The sequence below is a fragment of the Mirounga leonina genome, unplaced genomic scaffold (genome assembly GCF_011800145.1).
Source record: "Mirounga leonina isolate KUSES-001 unplaced genomic scaffold, KU_Mleo_1.0 Mir_129, whole genome shotgun sequence".
Lineage (NCBI taxonomy): Eukaryota > Metazoa > Chordata > Mammalia > Carnivora > Phocidae > Mirounga > Mirounga leonina.
The window spans coordinates 80,708,184-80,727,629 of NW_023270323.1; the positions used below are offsets into that span (position 1 = coordinate 80,708,184).

Consider the following 19,446-nt stretch of genomic DNA (forward strand, 5'->3'; position numbering starts at 1 on the left):
AGAAACCTGCTGTTTCTATGTTCACTTTTAAAAATGAGGCACAAACGGCCCTCTCTTTTCAAGCAAGAAGTCTCTGTCGTCTCTGTCCCCCATTTGATGTTGGGCTTTTAGTTTATGTGGCTCTCCAGTGTCACTTTATAGTAAGGACGGTGTGGTCAGCTCTGCAGAGGGAACTTGGCAGCTGTGTCCCTGGGGGTCAGCGGTTTAGCCGTGAGCCGGCCCCTGAAGGTACTTGCACGTGTCTCAGCACACGCTACTCGTAACGTTCACTGAAAGAGTCGGCAGCTTAAAAAGCCAATCTGTTGTATAAGAATAGAAATTGAAGTTTCCGAAGGACTAACGTTAGTATTTTCATGGCAAAATCTGAACATAGGTCGAGGCGATCTTGAGGTCGGCACCGTCAGCCCCTGGCCCCGTGTTCCGTCTGTGCCTTCAGCCACGGCCCTCCTGCGCTGTCTCACGGCGAGCTCTAGACGGTTCTCCTCGGAATACTTCCATATATGTCTCTCCGGATGTCTTCTCGGGTGTCCCCTGTCCTGGGGGTGTTGTGCAGACCGCCCTGTGCCCTGTGTGACGGCCTCTAGTTCCACGTGGCTTTTTAAATTGAAGTTAGAGTTAATGAGAATTAAACGTAACGAACAATGCTGTTTTTCATTTGCACTGGACACACGTCAGGTGCCCCCGTGTTTGGTGTGGCCAGTGGCCGCCCTAGTGGGCAGTGCCGATGGCTGCCCCTCATCCCAGGAAGTTCTCCTGGACTGGGCGTGGTCAGACCCCGTGGGATAGACTGCCTCCTGTCTGCCGTTTGTCTGTCGGTGGACATCTGGGTTGCTTCTGCTTGTCCGCTGTTTTCAGTTCTGCTGCTCCAGGTGTTTGTGTGCGGGTTTCTGCTTGGACAGGCGTCTTCGTTTCTCTTCGTGTTCATGCAGCAGTGGGACCTGTGGGTCGGATTGTGACTCCGTTTAACCTTCTGAGAAACCGAGCTCTGCTCCACAGCAGCGACACCATCGCACATCCCGCCAGGCGGGAGCGTCCTGATCGCTCCTCTTCTCCTTAACACCTGCAGTTGTCCCTCGTTTTGGGTCTCGCCGCCCTGGGAGGTGCTCTCTCCTTGTGGTTTGAGCTGCGCTTCCCTCCCGACTGCTGACGTCAAGCGCTTTTCTCGTGCCTGCCGGCCCTCGGTGCATCTTCTTTGAAGAAATAGGTCTTCGAGTCCTTTGCCCATTGAAAATTTGGGTTGTCTGTCTTTTTATTTTTGAGTTGTTAGAATTCTTTATATAGTCTGATCCCTAATTGGATATGTGATTTGAAAAAACATTTTTCTGTCCCGTGGGTGTTTTTCTTAATGGCGTTCTTTGAACCACAAAAGCTTTTATTTTATCGACGTCCGGCCGATCTCTTTTGCCTTTTGTCTTCTGTGCGTTTAGTGTCCTATCTAAGAATCCTTGGCCAAATCCAAGGTCATGAAGATTTACTCCTACGTTTTCCTCTAAAAGTTTTATAGTTTCAGCTCTTACATTTGGGTCTTTGGTCCCTTTCGAGCTACTTTTAGTGTGTGGTGTGAGGTAGGGGCCCAGCTTTGTTCTTTCGTGTGTGGATCCCGGTTGACCCAGCACCATCTGTTGAAAAGACTCTTCCTTCCCTTTGAGTGGTGCTTGGCACCCTTGTCAAACGTTTACATTTTTAAAAACAAAGTCTTTGAAACCTAGTGTGTACTTTACACTTACAGCAGATCTCCATTTGGACACCAATTTTCATTATAGGAATATCTGATCTGTATTTAGATTTCATGAAATCTATAGTTGAAAACGTAGATTTCACATACTCCAGTTGTTCTAAGCACACTGAGAAGTTTTCCAAAAAATTGAATTATTAGTTTTAAAACTGAAATTCAAGATAGTTAAATGTAAATAAAATTGGAAATCACTAAACATTTGGTGCCTTTGTCTCTGTAGCCTTGTGCCACTCTGGTCGCTCACGCATCCCTCCCCGAGGACCGTCACATGCCGCATGGTCAGGCGCAGGTGGTGGGAGCGGGAGGCCCAACAGGGCACCTCATCCAGTCCTGAGGGGTTGATCCCTTTTGAGGGTCTCTGCCCTGTCAGCCAGAGAGCTGACGTTTGTCTCGAGGGTCAGTGTCCCCCGGGTCCCGTCGCTCCGTCAGCCCAGATGCGGGGAGTGCTCTGTGCGCCTGGCCATGCTATGCTTAGTGCCTCTCCGTGGACGTTCCGGTCGACCCTGTGTCCTCTCTGTCCTCACCCCATTCAGTGGGGCTGGCTCCTTCATTTTATGGTCCTTTTTCTCTGGCCTCAGCTGCATTCCCACTTCCTGCAAAGGCCCCTGGTCTCTTACAGAGCCTTCTGATCAGCGGGGTGAGGTCGGCTCTTCCTGCATTGCCTCTGTGAGGCTTGGGGGATGTAGGCTGGTCTAACTGTGACCAAAAAGGCCTAGAAGCACATGAGTTTGTGTCCGGTTCCCACCGCCCCTTCCCCTGCCCAGACAGGACAGTGAGCGCCTGGAGAAATCGGGCCCGTGTCTTCAGGCTTCTGGTATTTTCCATAGCTGGTGCACTGGGTCGTGTTGGCGAATGCCGGCTGCCCCAGTGAGTGTGGGTGGGGGACCTGGGGCAGCTCCATCCGGGGGCACGTTCTGTGGTGACGGGAATGCTCCCCGCTGTCCGAGTACGTGGCCCCTTAAAGCATGTGTTTATTGGGCCCTGAGATGTGGCTGGGGTGACGGGGAGCTGAATTTGTATTTTATATAATTGAAGTTTAAATTTCAGTAGCTGCTGACTGTCGTGTGGGGCAGCTCAGATAGAGAGTGAACTCAGTAACCCAAGTGTCAGCCGTCCCCCACGTGGACCCTCTGTGGCCACACCACGTTCCCTCCAACCAAGCTCTCCCATCTCCGTGATTTGTCATTTCAAGGATGATCTGTGCGAAGTCCATGACCTTTGGGGAGGGGCCTTCTTTGCTCCTCACGATGCCCTGGAGATGCATCCGGGCGGTTTCGTGGTTGCACTCACGTAAGGGCGTACCATTCACCCGCTGAAGGCTTGTTGCAGTTCTGATAAAAATCCCACTACGGTATTTGTGGAACTTGGCAAGCTGACCCTACAGTTCTCAAGTGAGCTGTAGCTTCTCTGGTTCATTCGTTTACAACCTGAGGCCGTGGCGTCACCATGTGCTGCCCTTCCCGAGGGGCTTGTGTTCTCCTGGGAAGATAGACGCAGCCAGCCCTGGGACCGCAGGTGGGGGCTGTGTGGAGCTGCAGGGGCGGCAGAGAGGAGAGGAGGTGTGGTGGGGGCTGTGCACTGCAGAGGAGGGGGGGTCTTGGGGCCTCAGGGGAGGAGGATGTGCAAGCAGGGGGGTGGGCAGGAGTCACTGCGTGACTGCCGAAATGCCGGCAGGATCCAACAGAACCTGTCGAGGTTGTTCAGTGAACGTGGGAGTGGCTCCACATGTCAGGTGGGAGTGTGGTTTCTCTGCAAGCAGGCAGCCTGGGGAGCCCCTAGCCTGTGCTGGTGGAAGGTAGAACGAGAAGGCAGCGTGGGTGTTGAGAGTTGACATAGGGCGGCCAGGCCTGGACCCTTGGTGGGCGGCAGGCCCGTGGGAGCAGGTGCCTGGCTTCGGTTCTCGCGAGGGCGGGCCCAGAGCAGGTCAGGGTAGCAGGCCCACTCCACGGCGCTGCGGTGGGGTGGGGGGCTGAGGAGGAGGGTCGCGAGCTGGGGGTGTGGTGGGGGCGGACAGGCAGGAGGTTCAGCACCGCTCGCTGTGGTGTGGGCTGTTGGGGGGCCGTGTGTCCAGCAGGTACAGGCTTGGAGGGTGGGGAGTGTGGCTTTTAAAAGCCTTTTGTTGAAAACACACTTTTTTAGTGAGGTAGACGTTGCGTGCAGTGGGATGGGCAGGTTGGGTTTGATGAGTTCGGCTGGATGGGTTTTGCAGGCGGTGCACACTGGTAAGGCTGTCACCACCCAGACAGGTCCTGGCCTTCTCAGGGCCCCACGCGGCCTGGCCTGGCCTGGCTCGTCCCGGGAGCACGGCAGCTTGTACTTTGGAGTCTGGCTTCTTTCCCTGGCGGGAACTCGAGGGACTCACCGGGTCCGTGGTGGTTGGCGCTTCCTTCCTTCCTTCCTTTCCTCCGCGGGGCGGTCTCTGTCTTCCTCCCATGGACGTTTGGGCTCTTCCCAGGCTCTGACCGCTCTCTCCGATGACGAGGAGGATTGCACCTCTTGTGCTGCCCAGGGGCCAGTTGTGAGTGACTTAGGCCTTTGGCCATTTTTCTGTCGGGTTGTGTGCCTTTTTTTTACTGATCTGTAGGAAGTTGTTGATACATCCTGCTATGAGTCTTTTTTGACTTGAAAATATTTTGCAAATATTTTCTCCTGTCTTATGGTTTGCCTTGTCACGGGTGACTTTCAGTGAACAGAAATTCTAATTTCAACATAGACGGAAGCACCCTTGTAAGTTAGTGTGTTTTTGTATCTCACTTAAGAAATCTTTGCTACCCTGAGTCTTGAAGTTATTCTCCTGTTTTCTTCTACAAGCATCTGTTTTACTTTAGCTTGAAGACTACACTCTCCCTGGAGCTGAGTCTTGTGTGTGGGATGAGACCAGGCCAAGAGTGGGTTTTCTTTCTTTCTTTTTTTTTTTTTTTGCACGGATGTGTGGTTGACCCAGCGCCCTTTCTGGAAATGGCTGCCCTTTGTCCACCGTCAGTCGGTGGATTTCGTTGCCCAGGGGCCGCCCTGCATGTGCATCCCACTCTCACTCCAGCCCCAGGTGGGGAGACCGAGGCTTACACAGAGCAGCCGGCCTGCCCCCATCAAGGATGCTCAGGGGAGTGGACTGCAGGCCGCGTGCTGCACGGGCCGTCTCTTGGCTCTGGTGGGTGGCATCATGGCGGGTGTGGAGGGGCCGGGCCGGCCTCGGTGCCAGCCTGTGGTCTTAGCACCCCCTGGTATCTCAGGGCATGTTCAGAGGTGGCCTCATCTGGTCAGGGCTCCTCAGCACGAGGCGGGCTGTACAGGCCCGTTCTGGACGTGGAGGCCCACAGAGAGGCCTGGGGCTAGCCCTGCTCCACTCCCCAACACAGGTGCTGTCCACAAAAGCCACGTCCTCTGCTGCCCCACGCGGCCGCCGTGGGCCTTCACGCTGAGCTGGAACTGGGCCTCCTGTGTGGAGCCACTGGAGCTCTTCCTTGATGGACAGTGCTTCTGTTCAGGTTTCCTGCTGTGTGGGGACGACGGCCCTGGGAAGGTGCTTGCTCCTGGTGCTCACCTGGGGGACGGCGGCTGGCCAACCCGGCCCGGGAGTGGGGGACATGGGAGATGGGGGCACTGGGAGGGCTGGGGGAGTGCTGTGGGGTCACTGTGGGCACTGGGAGGGCTTTGGGGGGTGCTATGGGGGTGCTGTGGGCACTGGGAAGGCCTGGGGGGGTTGGGGTCGCTGGTGGAGGTGGGAAGGCAGAGACAATTGAGCAGCGATGGCTCCCAGACCCCACAGGATGGTTCTGTGTCCCCACAGCACCGGGGGCTTGCCCCAGAGACCCAGCTGGATGATGGCGCCCCCGGGGCTGGGCAGGGGGAGCCCGCAAAAGCAGACACAGGCGAGCAGTCCCAGCTCTCCAGGCTGCCCCTCAGGTGCCGTGGGGGCAGATCGCAGTGGAGACCCCGAGCAGCCCTCAGGGGGCCTGGCCGGGGGGCTGGTCCGTGCAGGAGAGGCCTGAGTGGGGAGGCCGTGAGGGCGGCCCTGGCTGGCTGCGGGGAGGGCTGCCTGGGCAGGAGCCCATGGTGGTGTGCTCGCGGCTTCCGATTCCCTTCCCTCAGCTGAGTGTTGTTCGGCTTTTAAGAATCTTGATTAAGGGGCACCTGTGTGGCTCAGTCATTAAGCGACTGGGATCTGGGATCGAGCCCCACATCGGGCTCCCTGCTCAGCGGGAAGCCTGCTTCTCCCTCTCCCACTCTCTTTGCTTGTGTTCCCTCTCTTGCTGTGTCTTTCTCTGTCAAATAAATAAATAATCTTAAAAAAAAAAAGAATCTTGATTAAGAAAAAGATGTATGCTGGGGTCCATGCTTTTCCTTTTCATTGCCACAAAATGAAGTGTTGGGGAAAAACAACTGACCCGCAGGGATGAGATCATCGCGCTACCCCTGACTTCGTGCTGTTGAGAGTTCTGCGTCCGCGTCCATGGTATTCATACTGGTTTTTCTTGTCACTTGCAGCGTTCTGCTGGGACACTGAGCAACAGGGGTCATTTGTTCCCTTTTGAGAACAACGGTAAGTGTTCGGAGCCCTGACCCGTCCTCCAGAGCTGCTGTGGCCACGGGCCGGGGACAGTGCGTGGAGGGTGTGGACGTGGACCTGGAGTGTGATGCCCAGCCTGCTGGGCTGGCGGTCGGGGCGTGGCCCGGCCTCTCCCTCCAGTGGGGCAGGCGCTGGGCCCTCCCGGAGAGGTGCCGGCTGCGCGAGGTCGAGGCCCGCCCTGTGGGGCCCTGTGGCCACTGAAGGGAGAGCAGGGCGGGGTCAGGCTCAGCGCGGGGTGCGTGTAGTTCCCGTGTGGCCCACGTTGGGCCGTCGGTGCGTGTTGGGGCTCTGCCCCCCACCACCTGAAAGGCCACCCAAGTGGGTGTGTGTGTGCAGAGCCTGCTGCCCTCCATTCCTGGTAACCTCGGCTCTGGATGACAGGCTGGGGTGAAGCGTGTTAGCTGGGGTCTGGCTCGAGTGCAGGTCCTCCCTCTGCCAGCCCTGGGCACCACGGCCATTGGCAGGGGCGCTGTGTTAGGTGGCTCTCCCGACTACCAAAGTGAAGGTTTTTTTTATCAAATTCTTGTGTGAACGGATGGAGGTAGGAAGTGTGAGCCCAGCACCGGGCCCTTGGCACTGTGTCCTCAGTGGGAGTGCCCCCCTGCACACGGGGCCAGTCCTCAACTGGGATTCCCAGGGGGTCTGACCCTGCCTCTTTGCTGCCCAGGGTCACCCCAGGGCCTTTGCTCGTGCCTTTCCCCACAGGGGTCCTCTTCCCTTGGGTCCCACTGCCTCCATGCCCAGTTTCCCAACCGGTGGTGACTGCGGAGTGGCCGGAGTCGTGGGGGTTGCTGAGCGGACTCTCAGCCGGGTCAGTGGGAGTCGGGGTTTCATGGTGCACCTTGCTGCCACACGAGGAGTCCCAGGAGACCCACTCGCCTGGCTCTGCCCCCCGCCCCCAATGCAGCAAAGCTCGTGATGGCGGCCCTGATGGGTGCATTCGGGGTCTGGGCACCCAAGGGGTGTGTGGAGGAGAGTCTGAGGAAGGGCTGGGGTGGGCTCCTCCCGGGGCATTGGGGGCAGGCCGGCAGAGGGAGCCCCTGGTGCGTGCATGGTGTGCGCTCACATGTGGGTCTGCGGGTGCGCATGCTGGCCCCGGACTGTCAGTGTCTCGTGTGAGCCTCCCAGTAGCCACGTGACGGGAGGAAGTGGAGGCTGGGGGTGGGGTCCTGGCCACGTGCACGGTCCCTGCCTGCCGTGTGCCGTCGCTGTGCCTCCAGTTTCGGGAAGCTGAGAGCTGCCTCCCAGAGAGGAGGTGAGGGGCGCCGGCCTCCTGGAAGCAGCTGCCTGGTGGGCGGGGGTCTCGCGGGTGAGGTCGCACACCTGGAGGAGGCCTGGGCCACGGACAGAGAAGTGGGTGACGCAGGGCAAGTCTGTCCATGAACCGGAAAGGAGAACGGTGTGCTCTGGTCATCTTCAGGGAGTGGGGAGCTGGCCTCGCTGAGACGTGAGGCTGGAAAGTGAGGCTGGCTCCTGGGCTGAGCTGACCGGGGGGGATGCAGGCGGGGCCGGCGCTGACCGGTCTGTGGCCGAGGAGCCACGTGAGGCTTAGTGTCAGGCCGTGTCCCCAGCCAGGCAGGGGCCTCGGGGCCTGGCAAACACTGTGCCTTGTCTCCTGCTCACCCGTCTCTTCTCTTTTGTGTTTCCTCAGAAGACAGGCGCCCCTGGAAGGTCTTAAGTGGAGGATGGCCCGTCGGGAGTCAGACGGCCACGGGCCCACGCGGCCCAGACACAGGCCTGGGTGCCGTGAGCGCCACAGACCTCAGGGAGAGCGCAGGGCCCCCCTCGGCACCACCTGCCAAGCGCCACTGCCGCTCCCTGTCGGAGCCGGACGAGCTGGCACGCTGCCACTCCGCCTGGCGCCCCGGCAGCTCCAAGGTCTGGACGCCGGTATCCAAGAGGCGGGGCCGCAGTGGCGGGTGCGCCAGCCTGCCCGGGAGTGCCACGCTGCTGGGCTGCGCCCCCCCAGTGGCCGGCCCCACCTCGTCCCCCGCGCCCCGGCCGCCTTCAGCCGGCGGCGGCTGCCCGGACGGCAGTGAGGGCGGCTCGGGCCCACCCTGGCGACCCGCAGGGCCCTGCGCTCTGTCCTGCAGGCGCCGCCTGTCCCTGTCGCAGGAGCACCTGGTGCAAGTGGGCACAGCCCCGCCCTCCACCGGCAGCAGCGCCTCGTCCACGCCCGAGCTGGGCCGGCGGCCGGGCCTGCTCCGGTGCCGCTCACAGCCTTGCGTGCTGGTCGGGAGGAAGTGTCGGCGCAAGCGCAGGCGTGAGGAGAGCGCCCACTGGCCGCGCCCGTCCTTGGACTTTCTGAAAATGAAACGGGTGAGGCCCGCCTTGTTTCTGCTGCGCTCACCTCGCGGGCGCCCCTCTGCGGCACGGGGCGGCTCTGCGGCCAGATGGGCCCACCCCGGCCTTGGTGGTCTGCGCCCCTCGGCGGGAGCCCAGCTGCCTGGGAGGGCGCTCTGGGCCTGGCTGGGCCTGAGGCTGCAGCGTCCCCAGCACCTCGGCCGTGTTACCGCCCGCCTGGGCGGGGGTGAGCCATCCTGAGCCCCGGGCGTGTGTGCGCATGCAGGTGCATATGCACGTTCCTGTGCAGGCAGACATCTCGGATCCTGGCCCCACGAGTCCCCGTGGCTCTCGGGTCCCCTGCCCTCCCTGGCGTGGGACAGCCATGACCACCTTTCTGTATGGGAGGCCGTGGGGCAGAGTCGGCAAGCCGGGGTGCGGGACAAGCCAGTGACTGGGGTCCCGCAGTCAGGCGGGCAGGCCGGCCAGACGCAGAAGGGCAGGGTGCAGAATCGGGCGGGGCGCTGGCACCGGCAGCCCCAAGGGAAGGAGCCCAGGAGATGGGAAGCCTGCTTGTCTTTTTTTAGAGCGAGAGCAAGCGAGCGCGAGCACGTGAGCGGCGTGGGCGTGGGTTGAGGGAGGGGCAGAGGGTGAGGGAGGGAGAATCTCAAGCTGAACGCAGAGCCTGCCGTGGGGCTCGATCTCTTACCCTGAGGTCCTGACCTGAGCCGAAACCAAGAGTCGGACACTCAACCAACTGAGCCACCCAGGTGCCCTGCTTGTCTCTCTAAAACGTTTTCCCTCGTTGTTGATGTATTGTTGGGAGCCCTCTGCCCCTGGATGCTCGAGGCCCCCTGAGCCTGCCCCAGCATCTGACAGCCCCTCTGCCCGAGTACCCAGCCTCACCGGGCTGGTGCCTTGCTTAGCCTGGCACCCCACCAGGGTTGCTGTGTCACAGCACATGGCACAGCACATTTAGCCCACATGGCTTCCACGGATCAGGCATCCAGGAGCAGCTCAGCTGGGTGGCTCTGCTCAGGGTCCCCTGCACGCTCGTGCTCCATGGGACTGTGTCAGCCGCAGGCTCAACAGGCCAGATGAGCCACTCCCGAGCCATCACGCGTGAGGTTTGCTGGGGGCTCACCGGGACACCATCTTGGCCTGGGAGGTGTGTGGAGGTGAGCAGACCTGCACACTCAGTGTCTCTGGGGCAATCTACTAGGGCTTCCTGAAGTTACCCTTTTCTGGGAAATGGCATTGCATTTAAGGTGTCAGTTTGGGGCACAGAGTTGCCCATTGTATCTCTTAGAGAACTTTTAAAATGTTTACTCTGGTGCGTTTGTGGCTGTCTCTTTTATTCCTGATGTGAATCATCAAACGTATGAGCATAGAGACGTTATTAGCAATTGTGATAGCTGATGGACACTTCTGATGGTGACCTGGGGGATGGAGGCCAGCACCCAGCCCAGACCTCGGTCGGGCTGCAGCCCTGTCCTTCTCCAGCTCCCGGCCGCCTCTGGAAACAGAGGGCATCTCAGCGTGATGCTTTCTACTTAGACCGTCTCTGGCGCCCAGCATGCGTGCGGTCTTCCGCCCATGGGTCTGCGGCTCTGCAGCAGCCAGCGGGTGTCTGACAGCTGGCGCCGTTCTGACACCAGCTGCCCCTAGTGCAGACCCTGCAGCCTCACAAGACCACCCCTGCTTCAGATGCCTCCCGTACCTCCCACCCACCATCTACAAATCGGGGTTCCCACGACCCCCCCTCGGGTTCCATAATTGGCTAGAACGGCTCGCAGAACTGCGGGAAGCACCTTATACTAACTCGTGACCCATTTATCATGAAGGACACAACTCGGGACCATCCGGACGGAAGAGATGCGCAGGGCAAGCAAGGTATGGGGCAAGGGGCGCAGAGCTCCCCACCCCGCCCAGCACCCAGACGTGCTCCCCAGCCTGGGAGCCCTCCAGATCCCCCCCAGCCCCTGGGCAGGGAATTCATGGAGGTTCCACTACCCAGGTGCGACTGATGAGCTCTCTGGCCACTGAGATTGACCGCCTCTCCATCCCCTCTCTGTCCCTGGAAGGGGTGTGGGGGTGGGGGACTTAAAGTCCAACCCACTAAGCCCGGTGTGGTCATTCTGTCCACTGCCCTATCCTGAGGCCCGCTAGGGGCCCCCAGGGGTTACATTAGCATAAACCCAGGTGTGGTTGAATGGGGTTCGTTATGAATCACAAAAGACACCCCTCAGCCCAGCACTCAGGAAGTTCCAAGGGTTTTAGACCGTTGGAACCAGGAGTGGGCAAAGGCTAAATGCGTACCTTTTACTGTATTAGCAGGTATCTGGGAAACTCCGTTGTCTTAAACGTACAAAGGGGTAGAAGCAGCAGTCGAGCTGTTAAGGGCTAAGTGGCTGGGTTTGGTGACTGATGTTTTGGGCGAGACCCGTGGGTTTCTCTGGGGCACAGCGTGTTCAACTTGATGTCGCCTACAAGTGGGATGGGCACTCGTGGGTATTTGTGGTTAGTGTATAACGCAAGGGAGCAGGAAACTTAAAAACACTTCGGGAAGTGTGGATGTGACCCTTGAGTGCTGGAGGGCAGGCTGTGGGTAGGCGGCTGCCATGCGTGTGGGAGGCGGGTGCGGGCCGTCGGGCTCTGGGGGCGGCTGGGGATGCAGAGGCCCCAAGCGTTGCTGGGCACCACGTGTGTGCCCAGATGTCCCGTGCGCCCTCATGTGCTTTGCTGCCCAGGGGTGGGGGGTCCGCTCTAGGAAGCATGTTGCTGGTTGTGGGAAGTGGGCACATCCTGTCAGGTTCGTAGCTGGAGACCCCGAATGTTCCCTTATCTTGAGGTGGCTTCACATGGACACAAGCCTTCTCAGAGCGGGCCTGGGCAAAGCACAGTGGGGGAGACTCAGGGCAGGACGTGGCAGGGTTTCAGTGGCTGTCCTGGGGCCTGCCTTTGGATGCGTCTGTTGTCCATGTGAAGGTGCGGCTGTGGGCAGTGACAGGAGCTTCTCGGTGGCTCTCGCTCTCCGTGCAAGCGCAGGCGGGACCGCATCCTTCCCACATGTGCGTGCCCTGGCCTGAGGCTCCTGACCTCAGCACGCCGGTTCTGTGCCTTGACTTGAAGCCAGGGGAGCACAGGGTCCTTGACCGCAGGCCTGGACGTGGTGCACGGATGGCTGAGCAGCCCACGGCCCTGCCCCCTGCAGTGGGCGCGTGGCGGGGACGGCCTAGCAGCCCCTGTGGCTTGGCTCGAGGGCCGCCCTCCTCTGGGCCAAGCATGGCCTGAGGGCTGGCTTTGGTCAGCGAGGAGGGGGCACTGCTGCCCCCGAATCCTCATTCTGGGTAAGCAATTGTTTCCACAGAAAAGCCTATAGAATTTTTTTTTTTTTAATTTTATTATGTTAGTCACCATACAATACATCATTGGTTTTTGCTGTAGAGACCACGATCCATTGTGTTCGTATAACACCCAGTGCTCCATGTAGTACGTGCCCTCCTTAATACCCATCACCGGGCTAACCCATCCCCCCTCCCAAGCCTATAGAATTTTTAATGTTTATTGGCAAGCCTAGGTTTCAAAGTTGAAATTAAAATATCATTATGGAAAATGTGCCAATCAGTCATGGTTCCAGCAGAGAATGGGCACAGGTGCTGTTCTTTTATGAAATTGTGTGTTTTCAGGGCTTTCAGAAGCTTTTGTGATGTGCAGAAGATCTTCAGCTTTCTACAGGGTGATTGAGAAGCTGCTCCAGCCTGTGGTTTGGACACGTAGCTCCCTGCCTCTGGCTCAGCGTGGCCCCCATGCCAGACTCAGCAGCCAAGGAGGGTGTTTGCAGTTGGGGGCGGACGGTGGCACGTTCACACACTTCAGCTGCCTGGAGCCACCGGCCTGTCCTGCGTGGCCTGGCGGGCCTGGGGACCCACAGCTTGTTGGGCAAGTGTGGGTTTCCATCACTTTGCCACAGAAGCGGGTTGGTTCTTGCCTATTTTTGTCACACACATGGTGCTTTGGGGGCTTTGGCAGGGATGCTAGCTGTGACTCTTCTCTGCGGGAGGGTCCCCTCGCGAGGACAAGGGCACCAACTCGCGGCCCGAGTGCACGGCTGGGTGGTGACTCGTGGCATCTTGTCCCAAAGTCCCCGCATACATGGTTGAATGAGATAGTTGTGAGAGAGGACGCAGCTAGCGAGCAGGTGTGTCGGCTGGGGTTGGACAGATTGGGGTGTTCACGACCCTTTCATGACCGTCTAGACCAGGGTGGGCAGAGGCCTGAGCGTGTGGGGCGGAGGAGGGAGACCCCGTTCTCCAGGTCAGGGAGCGTAGGGGTGGCCGGCGGGGAGGCCGGGGACACGCGGGTGAGCGGGGCTCTGCAGGCGGAGGGACCCCTTGTCCTTCAGGCCGTTGTGGTTGTTGGAGATTTGGGACTTACTGAACAGCCCGTGGCATCCGTGGCCCTAGAGTCAGGGGCTTGCCGTCCTGTGGCTGTGGCCACGTCTTGTGTGCTCTGGCATGCTCGCTGCCGCGCTCCCCGGGGGCTCGTGGCGGAAGAGGCGCCGGAGAACACGTGGGGTCTGCAGCTGTCGCCACCGTCCAGGAGGCACGGTCGGCAGCGCGGCCGCTGGGGTGTCGGGCGTGTGTGCGCGAGTGTGCACATGTGCGGGGCCTGGCCCTGCCGCCCGCTGGCTTTTGGGGTGGGGAGGCTGGGCTTGGTCGGGGCGCCTGCAGGGTGGGGCTTGTGCTCCGTCTTCTGAGGGCCTGTCCCTGCCCCGTGTGCTTCCGGCTCTCTCAGTCTGAGCAGCTGTGTCCGCGCTTGACGTCTCCTCTGCTTACGCGCCAGCGTTGCCCGAAGCTGAACCGTTCTGTGGTAGGTGTATCATGCCTACTCTACTTTCCTCCTCTTCTTACTCCATCACCGTATTATTTTGTTACTTACATTTGGGTGGAAGGTGATGAATATGAACACTGCACCGCCCTGTGGGCAGGGGGGACTCCAAGCAGGCCTCAGGATCACACTCCGGTCCCCACTTCAAAGTCAGTGCTGGGGTCGGGTGTCCGGTGTGGGCACTGGGTTCGAGTGTCAGGTTGGGTACTGGGGTCAGATGTCCGGTGTGGGCGCTGGGGTGAGGTGTGGGTGCTGGGGTTAGGTGTGGGCGCTGGGTGGGGTGTCAGGCGTGGGCGCTGGGGTCAGGTGTGGGCGCTGGGGTCAGGTGTGGGCGCTGGGGTTGGGGTGTCCGGTGTGGGCGCTGGGGTCGGGGTGTCCGGTGTGGGCGCTGGAATCAGGTGTCAGGTGTGGGCGCTGGGTGGGGTGTCAGGCGTGGGCGCTGGGGTCAGGTGTGGGCGCTGGGGTCGGGTGTGGGCACTGGGGTCAGGTGTCAGGTGTGGGCACTGGGGTCAGGTGTGGGCGCTTGGGGTCGGGTGTGGGCACTGGGTTCAGGTGTCCAGTGTGGGCGCTGGGGTCAGGTGTGCACGCTGGGGTCAGGTGTCAGGTGTGGGTGCTGGGGTCAGATGTCAGGTGTGGGCACCAGGGTCAGGTGTCAGGTGTGGGCAGCGGTGTTAAGGGTCAGATGTAGATGCTGGGCTCAGGTGTGGGCACTAGGGTCCAGAGCAGATGCTACAGTCAGGTACGGGCACCAGTTCAGGCATGGTGTGGGACACGCAGGGTCCGGATGGCTGGGGCACCGGGAGTGTGGCAGCTCCTGGGCATGAGGTAGGGGAAGGACTGGGAGTGGGTGCCTGTCGGGCCCACTGCAGCTTTCTCCTGTGGGCTCAGCACAGATCTTGGAATGATGACAGGAGCGGTCCCAGAGGCCCCAGGCGGCCCAGCAGGGGCTCTGTGAGTGGTGGGGTATGGGGCGTGGGTGGGGGGCGCACCCTGGGCTTTACACGCAGGCCACGGTGTCCGGGCGTGTGGGTCGTCCGGCTCCTCACCAGCCCTCTCGACACATGGCTGGCGCCTCTCCTTGCCACGGTCTCATTTGGTGGAGCAGCGTGGGAGACCTCGTGAATCCGAAAGTGTTTGTATTCCGCTGTCCGTGGGACCGGCTTCCTTCAGGCTCTGGAGGTGCTGCTGGTTGCCTTCTGGCCCAGCGTTGCCGTGAGACAGGTGGCATGGCTCGGACTCGCTTCCTCTCTGCCCCGCGCACTCTGGGGTTTCTGGGTGACAGACCCGGTGTCTCTGTTTTGTCAATGGTGCCGAGTGTGGGGCTCTATCAGGTGGTTTCCTGGATTACGGGGTGGGGGGTCAGGTAGTGCGTGCACGTTCCCCGGCCCTCGCCGCCCCAGTGCCCGTGGCCTCTGTGACTCCAGCCATCCCGATATTGGGCCTCCTCCTGGGCCTGGGATTTCCTGCTTGCCCCACTTCAGGGCTGGAGCCCTCTCTCCGGGGACGTTGGTAGTGGACTTGGGTTTGGGGGCGTTTCTTGCCCCTGCGCTGCTTGCTCCTCCAGACTGTGTCCTCCCTGGTTCCAGCCTCACCTGTCTTCCCTGTTAGAGGCCACGGCGTTCTGTGACACTTCATGTTGGCCGGGTTTTGGGCCAGAGGGCTCTGTCTTGTGGGTGTGGCCCTTTGGCCTGAGCTTTCTGGGGGGGCTGGGTCTACCTGGGTCTCCTGCGTGCTGGGAGCCCCCATGTCCCCATCTCTCTGAGTTTGCTTTGGGGTCAGGTTCCATAGAGAACACATCCAGTCCCCGCCTGGGCAGGCTGGGAGCTGACTCAGGGCCGGGGCTCTGTGCTCAGAGTGCAGATGTTCGCTCGGCCTCTGTTTGCACGTGTTGTCCCCTTCCCCAGGCTGAGACCCTCCAGCTGTCCCGAATCACCCCTACTCCTGTGAAGGTTGGGAGGGGCGCTTGCCCAGAAGTGGGGGAGGGGGTCGGTCTAGGGATCCTGTTGTTTCTCAGCCGGCTTCCTTATTACAGCTCCCTCACCCACACACTCTGACACGCTCAGCACCCCTGCTTGTGTACACCCCACGTGTGGTGTGGACATTCCACGCCCTGCAGGCCTCTCCCTCAGCTGGCTGAGGACGGCACTCGGGTTTGCCACGTGGGCCCCATGGGGCTTCTCGTTGCTGGGGCGTCTGTATTTCTCTCCACAGCCAGAGCCCTGGTTGGACAAGCGCTCGTGGGTGCTGGGCTTCAGGCGCCTGCAGGCAGCGGGGGGCCTCCCCGGTCTCCTGCTGAGCCCTGGCCTTCGGGACGGCCGGGCCCCCGTGGGCCCCCGTGGGCAGGGTGTGATCTGGCTGAGCAGAGACGCTATGAGCTCCCACACGAGGCTGGGGCTGTGCTCTCCAGGAGCGCAGATCGGCGTGCTGTGGTTGGGAGATGGCCTGATGCCTCAGCCAGTGCACACGTGGTGGCCGGGCCCCGGATGGCCGCTGAAGGGAATTTGGGGTGGTTCACAGGCACGTTTTTAGTTTCCCTTCAGTCTCATCTGCTTAGCTGGAGCTGGTACGTCGGCTTGGGGTGGTGGAGGCACGGGGCGCCTGCTCGTACCCCGCAGGAAGCCGGGGCCTGGCTCTGGGGCTGCAGCGTCCCCCCAGATGGCACACAAGTTGAAGGGCCCTGTGACATCTAGAGCCCCTGATTTAGGACTCTGAGTCTTGACCTTCGATATTTGCAAGAAGGTATTTTGCGTTCACGTGCTTCGATGCAGGTGACCTGAAACCAGAGTGACGGCAGCAGTGGCAGGACTGTCCGGGGAGAGGGTCACGCGTGGCAGCGTGGCCCGGGCCACTCCGAGTGGGCCTCACAGCCTGGCTTCCCGTCATCCCCAGCGTTGTGTGGTGCTCACCCCTGACCGAGGTGGCGGGCGACACCCCTTTGGGGGCCACGTGGCTGGTGCTCAGAGTGCAGGTCACAGCTCTCGTTGAGCGGCCGCCATGTCTCCCGGGCGGCCTGAGTGGACTTGTGCAGAGCCTGCGTTTTCCAGCTGCGGCCCATAGATGGGCTCGTGGCCCGGCGACAGAGGACCTCTCTGCGGAGGTCCTCCCGCCACCTGTCCGGCCACTGCTAGCTCGCGTGTGTGCCGTGGGGTCAGCGCCGTCCACACATGGACCAGCGCAGGGGCGGAGCGAGACCAGGCGGCCGGGGGCCAGGCGAGGGGCCCTGCGGAGACAGTCCAGGTCCTCAAGAAGTGACCGCCACTGTCACATCCACCTTGATTTGAATGAAGAAGTTATTTCATGGGTCCTCATTCTGTGACCAAACTTTGTGACCGGTTGTATCTTTAAAGGTTGAATCATTAAAATTTTATTTTTCAGTGGCTTAATTATTATAGAACAACAAGAAAACTCAGGTTGTTTGTTGTATAGAGCCAAATAATTTCCTTAAAAGTGCTGATTTGAAAGGGGGAAGTGTTTATTTACTTGAATTCACTGTGGGACTGTTTCTAGGAAATTTTCTAGCCAAAGAGGTGGTCGTTCTGAGGCACGTCCTGGCTCTGGAAGGTTTGGGTTTCGGTTGGGTTTCAGTTGCTCAGCTCGTGTTCTGAGCCCTCAGATGTAGGTGCCAGAGGCCCAGGTCAGAGAGCAGGAGCGGCTGTGTCCCCGCGGCCGGTCCGGGCTCGCTTCGCCCCACTCCGTGTGCACAGATGCTCCTTGGCAGCCCCGAACCACGTGCTGACACCTGTGTGGGGCAGCCTGGGTGTGGCCCCAGAGTCGCTGAGGTCACACTGGGGCAGGTGGAGTCACGTGGGGCCAGCTTGGGAGGCCGCTCTGGCAGCGGGGTTAGGCACGCAGTGGACCACATGCACGTGCTGCCCCAAGATGCCAGGCCAGGAGTTTAGGGCGAGGGCTGGGGGCTGGTGTCAGGGAGACAGGGCCCTGGCCGGGCTAAGGGGGCTGCTGTTGTGTGTGGTCTGGAGGTGGGCTGTGGCCAGGGGTGGAGGGGGGAGGCCGGTACATGCTCCCAGTGCCAGGGCTGGGGTGGCCTGCCGGGTCTTAGGGCCCTGGTGGGATCGCCAAGGAGAGGTGCCACCTGAGTGGACGGCTCTGTCTGCAGTTGGGGGAGAGCCCGGCAGCCTCCATCTTTAACAGCCCGGCAAAGATTTGGCTGGGGGCAGGGGGCAGAAAGAGGCAGCGCCAGCCCATCCAGGGAGTCGGGTCTCAGTGGGCAGCATGCCCGGTCAGCCGCCGGAGGCCTGCCATGCAGGGCGGGCCTGAGTGTGGTGTGTGGCTGATGCACAGGGACCAGACGCTATATGTGAATTTGGGGATCCACTCCTGGGTCAGTGGGACGCTGCCTCCCGTGTAACCCCGTGGACATGCTTTAAGCTCGTATCTTTTCTGTTTCAGACTTTAAAAAATTCAAAAAGCCTTTGTTCCCTTGATTATGAAGACGAAGAGGAGGATGACACCCAAGTGAAGCTGGCCCCGTATGCCCCACATGGCCCCACGGGCACCGTCACGCCCGGCTCCAGTCCGCTGAGCGTGTGCCCCAGCCCCTGCCGCACTGGCCCCGGCCCGTGGGCCTCCTGGGAGCCCATGGCCGCTGAGGGTGAGGGCGGGAGTGGCGGCGACCCCAGTGACTGGGAGAGCGCTGGGGAGGAGGGGGTCTTCCCTCCCGGCCGCGGTGAGCTGGACCTGCGGCAAATCGAGAGCAACTGACCCCCGGCAGGGGGTCGGGGGCCCGGGGCCACCGCCCCCAGTTTCTTCCCGGCGCACGGACAGGAGCTGGGCTACGCAGAACTTTGAACATCAGGTGTAATTTTGATCCAATCTTTCCTAAAGAAGTGTTTTGGATTTTTGTGGCTTTTACAGTTCTGGAGAAAGCTGCTGTATTTTGAACGAATTTTCGGAAGGGCGTTCTACGGAACGGGAGCCTGCGGGCCAATCCCACCACAGGTGTGTGTTCCTTTTCTGAAACCCCTGCCGTGCAGGGCGCGGGGGTCCGTGAGTGCTGAGCAGCCAGCCTGCCGCTGCCCGTCTCCTTCGGAGCGCCAGGCGGTGGGTACCTGTGCTCAGGAGCTCTGGGATGGTGGTCCTGGCGGCACCTGGTCTGACCTCAATAAAAGGCGTTTGCTTCCCCGTGTTTGTTTCTGGCTGAAAGCAATTGGGCCTCGGGCCTGTGGGTCTCGTGCGCACAGGGTTTTCATTTAATGACATGGGGGATTTCTCCCTGAGACTCTGACCTCGGGAGCTTTGGGTAGGAGGGCGCAGTTTGTGGTAGTGAAGGAAAACAGCGATAACCTTCAGAGAAATTTTCTTGATCTCCCCCCTGCCGAGAACATTTTCCAAGCTCACAGCCATGCACGGGGACCGCCGTCCCTGGTGCGGACGTAGACAGGAGGTGCCGGTCTGCAGGACACCGGGCTTTCTTGGGCCTGCCCACTGGCCCCTTCCCTGCAGGATGGGGGGTCCTACGGCCCACCGCCGATCCCTCAGGCGCCGATCCCTCAGGCCCACCCTGCACTGACCTCCTGCCGCGTGGCTGACGTGCATTCCTGGGAGTCGGAAGTGGCCATCATGGCTTCTCCAGTGACTGTCGAGGAACTTTTTTCCTCCCGCTCTAGGCTGTAGTCCGAGGGTCCCTGAGGCTCCAGAGGTGCCCAGTTCATCTTGTTCACTCGCTGGCGGGCCTCCTGAGGGAGCAGGCGCCCTGCGTCTTAGCAGACGTGCTGTGGCCAGAGTCAGACGTCAGAGACAGAGTTTGTTCTAGAACAGTCCGCCTGGCCAGTTAGTGGTCTCAACCATGGGCAGTTTAGAAAATGCTGGTGTTTGGGCCCCTCCGGGGTGTTGCCTGGATGGGGTGGGGGGCTGTTCGGAGCTGTCCGGCTTTAACCCGAAGAGGAGAGATAGATGATCCAGGTGCGGCAGAGCCGTTTCCCCTGGGACGCGAAGCCCTTCGGTCCTTCAG

The 19,446-nt window shown here is 60.5% G+C and overlaps 1 protein-coding gene across 6 annotated transcripts in view; it reads left to right on the forward strand.

Moving 5' to 3' along the window:
- FAM53A (family with sequence similarity 53 member A) overlaps positions 1–18,619 on the forward strand; it is a 31,972-nt gene extending 13,353 nt beyond the window's left edge. For 4 of the 6 annotated variants that reach the window (XM_035005476.1, XM_035005475.1, XM_035005477.1 and 1 more), the window contains 3 exons: positions 6,224–6,278; positions 7,957–8,624; positions 17,886–18,619. In XM_035005476.1, the coding sequence (XP_034861367.1) occupies positions 6,224–6,278; positions 7,957–8,624; positions 17,886–18,197 (1,035 nt within the window). In that variant the 3' untranslated portion in view covers positions 18,198–18,619. The remainder of the gene's footprint in view (positions 1–6,223; positions 6,279–7,956; positions 8,625–17,885) is intronic. The other 2 variants (XM_035005479.1, XM_035005478.1) reach the window with 2 other exon arrangements.
- The last annotated feature ends 827 nt before the right edge of the window (positions 18,620–19,446 follow it).